This window comes from Seriola aureovittata, chromosome 3, assembly GCF_021018895.1.
Source record: "Seriola aureovittata isolate HTS-2021-v1 ecotype China chromosome 3, ASM2101889v1, whole genome shotgun sequence".
In the NCBI taxonomy this organism is placed as follows: domain Eukaryota; kingdom Metazoa; phylum Chordata; class Actinopteri; order Carangiformes; family Carangidae; genus Seriola; species Seriola aureovittata.
The window spans coordinates 30,920,771-30,925,770 of record NC_079366.1 but is presented as its reverse complement, the minus strand read 5'-3'; the positions used below and the strand labels follow the sequence as shown (position 1 = coordinate 30,925,770).

The 5,000-nt window shown below is 43.9% G+C and overlaps 1 protein-coding gene across 1 annotated transcript in view; it reads left to right on the top strand.

The window, feature by feature from the left end:
* Positions 1-5,000, top strand: part of gpr137bb (G protein-coupled receptor 137Bb) — an 8,247-nt gene that overhangs the window by 2,697 nt on the left and 550 nt on the right. Inside the window, exons 2-7 of the mRNA XM_056369469.1 lie at positions 1,171-1,220; positions 1,407-1,629; positions 1,710-1,859; positions 1,957-2,085; positions 2,796-2,917; positions 3,139-5,000. The exon at positions 3,139-5,000 is cut by the window's right edge and continues 550 nt beyond it. Of these exons, the coding sequence (XP_056225444.1) occupies positions 1,171-1,220; positions 1,407-1,629; positions 1,710-1,859; positions 1,957-2,085; positions 2,796-2,917; positions 3,139-3,268 (804 nt within the window). The 3' untranslated portion in view covers positions 3,269-5,000. The remainder of the gene's footprint in view (positions 1-1,170; positions 1,221-1,406; positions 1,630-1,709; positions 1,860-1,956; positions 2,086-2,795; positions 2,918-3,138) is intronic.

Below are 5,000 nucleotides of genomic sequence, written 5' to 3'. Positions count from 1 at the left end.
GGAATCGAAACAAGTTAAGTGGTTCTCCCCGAGTGGGTAAGTCTTTTGTCTCAATATTTGAGTCCATATTTTCAAGTCTGTACCGGGGTCTACCAGTCTGTGGTGAGGGTGGGGCGACAGGAATGGTCATGGAGTCAGTAAAATACAGAGGGTTCATCTTCTGGGGAGCAGGAATTTGATCAGGATACTTTATATTCATATGTTTTATATTTTGTATGTTCATGGTGATACTACCGGGTATCACCCTCAGGCTTGGGCATCACCAAAATCATAAGGATTCATCATCTGGGGAGCATCAATATGGACAGCAGAGTTCAGATTATCTTGGCAAGATAATTCTGTTGTCCCAAATATTTGAGTCCATATGTTTGTAAAGTCTGTTGAAGTCTGAACGAGGTCTAAGAGTCTTACCAGTCTGTGTTGAGGGTGGAAAAGGTCATGGAGTCAGTAAAATCAAAGGGTTCATCTTCTGGGGAGCAGAAATTTGATCAGGATATTTTATGTTTATATATTTTATATTTTATGTTCATGGAGTATTCAAAATTAAAACGGTTCATTGACTGAGCAGCATGAATGTGCTCCATCAACTTCAACTTCTCAATATACTTCAAGGGGGAATTAGGACGCAATGGTCAAACTCAAACCCTGAGGTTTGGGCATCACCAAAATCATAAGGATGCATCATCTGGGGAGCATTAATATGGGTAGTAGAGTTCGGATTATCTTGTCTTGCACCAAAGCTTTGGACCTGACAAGTCCACACTGCTGCACAACAACAGGGTTAAGACTGTTGGTAGTTGAGGTGGTTTTGACAAGTCAGAAGTGACCACAGAGTCAATGGTACTGATCAAAGACAGCCCTGCAGATGGATCGTGGTCAGTTTGTAGGTCAGTCGCGGCCTGTTACCGCCCTGCTGGTTGATAAAAAACACGATTACATGAGAAGAAAAACTGGCCGGAGAGGAGGAGGTTATTTTATTTTGTTTGACCGAGTGATGAGCGACGAATTCGTCCCATCAACAAGTTGAAGTCGACACAAGAAACTCTAACGATTTTTTGTCAATCAAAGAAATGTGTCGATGTGACAACTTAACAAATTCAGATGTCTAAAACGAGGCTGAGGGAAAGTGTGTTTTTGATTTAATGCGTTTGTAATTCTTTTTTCTCACAGGTTTACTTTAAGGCAAAGTCGAAGTACACACCTGCGCTGCTCAAGTACAGGTAACTTTGACGAACTTCATCTGCTTACATGAAGGTTTTGTAAGTCAATGTTTTCAAAAATGATCCATAAATCAAACTAACTTGTATAAAAAGTGAAACAGTTACAGGTTAAAGATGGTGCTTTGTTGTGGATAAACACTTTGCAGTTTTAGAGAATCCAGACCAGGTGTCTTCTCTCCCCTCCAGACTCCCTCTGTACCTGGTCTTCCTGGGCGTCAGCCTCCTCTTCCTGGTTGTGAATCTGGTCTGTGCCCTGCTGGTCAAGACGACGGCAGCCGACGTCAAGACCATCGTCCTGGTGAGGGTCACCATTAACGACAGCCTGTTTGTCCTCTGCGCCGTCTCGCTGTCCGTCTGCCTCTACAAGGTCGCCAAGATGTCGCTGGCCAACATTTACCTGGAGTCAAAGGTAAAGTACTGTGGTTTTCCATGAGTGTAAATATCATCACATGAAGATGATTAGTGAAGCAGTGACACCTCTGTGTGCAGGGGACGTCGGTGTGTCAGGTGACTCTGATCGGCATCATGGTGGTGTTGCTGTACGCGTCTCGAGCCTGTTACAACCTGGTGGTGCTCGCCCTCACCGACATCGAGACCATCAACTCCTTCGATTACGACTGGTACAACGTCTCGGACCAGGTGAGGGTTACTGTAGACTGGTTAAACAGAGCTAAGGAGTTTAAAAAAAAAAAAAGTCTTCTTACCCCTGACCTTTGACCTGTCCTTGTGTTTCCAGGCGGACTTGCGGTCGTCACTGGGAGACGCCGGTTACGTCGTGTTCGGGGTGATTCTGTTTGTCTGGGAGCTGCTGCCCACTTCGCTGGTCGTCTTCTTCTTCAGGGTCCGACGACCGCCTCAGGACAGGGTCAGTCCTCCTGGCAGGGTCACGTGACCTCTGACCTCTGCTGGGCTTTTCAGCAATTTAACACCTGAATGAACCTGCAGGATTTATGACATCACAGCTAGTGTGGTGTGGAAACTTAAATCCCGAAGGAGTGTTCAGTGAAGAAGAAATCTGGTGATCAACAGCTAAACCTGATCAATATTTACAGATTCAGGAGAAGGAGCTGATGTTTTATGAATAAGTTAAAGCTCCTCCAGTGTAAAGGTCTGTGTCCATGTGTAGTGTGATTATAGATCAGCTCTAGCTTCTATATTAATACTGTGAAAGTATCAAAGCCTCAGTCCACAGAGAAATGCACACAGCCTGTATTCAGAAACTGAGCCTTAAAACCAGCCGTCAGGACTTCTGGAACTTTGTGATGTCACAACAAAGCAGTCACCAAGCCCCGCCCACCTGGACCCACCATCCAAACCTTGCAGGATTTGGTTTCTCTGAGTGTTTTTACCTGAAATCTGCTTTATTTTTATTGGATCACTCAGAAAACAGTCAGCCAATCAGAAGAGAGGTTTTTCTTAGTGACATTTTGCTCATCAAATCATTTTGGAAACAACAACCCTGACGAGTGACTTCGCTCATCTCGACATGACTGCACTGTAAAAAAAAATGTTATGAGGCTGATGTTTGATGGCGGATTATAAAATCGCTGCCTCTCTTTGATCTTTTGTCCTCAGAGCACCACTGGGATACCAAACCACATTCTCTCCTCCAGAGGATACTTCTTCGACAACCCTCGTCGGTACGACAGCGACGACGACCTGGCGTGGAGCATTCCTCCCCAGAATACATCAGCAAGGTACGAACTTCATCACTGATTCCCAAAGCAGCTATACATATGTCGTCACATATACTTGTTTGCCATCTCAGTCTGATTGTGCACTAAAAGATTATATCCATGGCAACAACTGGAGAATTAAAAAGAGAGAGAGAGTCAAGAGACAGATGGTGAATCAACACGTGACATTGTTTGGCCTCCGTATGGTTGGTCTGACTCACAGTCTTCGGTCTCTCCGACAGTCTCTCCTCCGACTGCTACGACTGGGGCAGCCGCCACAGCAGCTTCACCGTGCACTCCAACAGTGACGAACAACGCCTGACCGCCACCGCGACCACAGCCGCTGCCGGAGAGCTCCACCCTTACCCATGAGTCCTCTCTCCACTGTACAGCTTCACTCTGCACTTTGACACCGATCAGTTATTGTGTTTTTTATTATCACTAATTCAGAGGAAAGAAGAATGTTTAACAGGGTTCCTACACGGGTCGAGTCCAGGGTTGTAAAGTCTGAGACGCTGTAGCGCCCCCTCAGGCCAGTCAGTGCAGCGATGATAAATCCACTAAACTGTTAACTTTTAGTTTCATGTGGATCAGGATCTTTAATCAAAACATAAACAGTGACAGACAATCGTGTTGATTGGCGGCTGGACGCCATGAGGTTTAGAGGAGAACCAAACGCTGCTGTAGCGCCACCTGTAGGGACACGAGCTCAGGTCAAAGAGGTCGGGACGAAAAGAATACAGTGAGCGATTTAACTCATCCCAATACGTGTTTCCTCCAACAACCAGGCGAGCTGCAGGAAATCTGCTCACAGTCTCTTCTACCTGAGTTACAGCATTGAATAATGACCAGAAGTGTTTTTGCAGAACATTATTATGTCACAGGGAAGTTGACCTTTGACCTTTTAGGTGCGAAATGCCATCACTTCATTTTATCCATATAGACATTTGTGTTAAACTGTTCATGAATTCTTGAGTTGAGGCCAACTGTGTTTGGTGAGGTCACAGTGACTTTGACCTTTGACCTTTGACTATCAAATTCTAATCAGTTCACTCTTGAGTCATATTGGACCCAAGTCACATGGTCTTCATCAGCAGGACGTCGTTGACGAGACGAGAAGTCCTCGCAAAGTTCAAACAGCCGCAAAACTCAATCAGCTGATGAAGACCATGCGACCCATTTGAAAGGGGGTGGACCTTGAACTGAGGTTGTTTTTTTTAACTGGTGGGAAAAAAATGTTTTAGGTGGAAATGGGCGGGGCCAATTTGGGAAAGGCAGAACTCAGGAAAAAAAAACAGTTAAATAATTCATTTTTTGAGGTGACATTTGAGTTGTGTTCGTTCCTCGCAGCAGCATCAGAAAGACGTTGGATTCTAACGACTTACAAATCAAAATTTTAGTTGGAAATAAAAATCAGGTCAACGTCAAAACCCAACGTCAGCGAACTGACACTGAGACATTCAGCGGACGAAGGGTTTTTCACGACTGTCAGTATCGTATACGTCAAGATGTCGTTGGTATGAGAGGTTACGTTAAACCTGCAGTTCTGATTCTGAAAGTGAAAAGCCTGGAGACTGACGCTGTGTAGGAACCCTGCTGCACAGAACCTCCATGTTCTTTAGAACCACGTTAGTAAACGATGTTGTGATGAATGTTTCTTTGTCCTTTGGGGAATATTTCACTGAGTGTGACTCAAGTAGTCGAATAAATCTGACTCGGTTATTTATTCTGCTTGAAATAAATATTGCTCCAGATGTGACTGTGATTTTTAGGTTTATTGCTTTTGTATTTTACTTTTTTGACTTGTTTCAAACTTTAAGGCCAGTAGTCAAACAGTTTCACTTCCTGTCCTGAATAATGCTTGAAAAACTCTGAGTCATTTTTTGAGGTTCTTGACTGTGAGAGAAAACTAATCACATCACTAATCTGTAACATAATCAATATCCTGTAAATATCAATAACCCGACAGCTGAACACCTCTCGTGTTGATGTTCACCTCAAACTGTTCACGTCTTAACAAGTCATTTAATCCTGGGCTGAGTCTTAATTCTGAATAAGTTGTAATATATTCGTAATAATTTGAGTCTTGATGAACCGAATATCT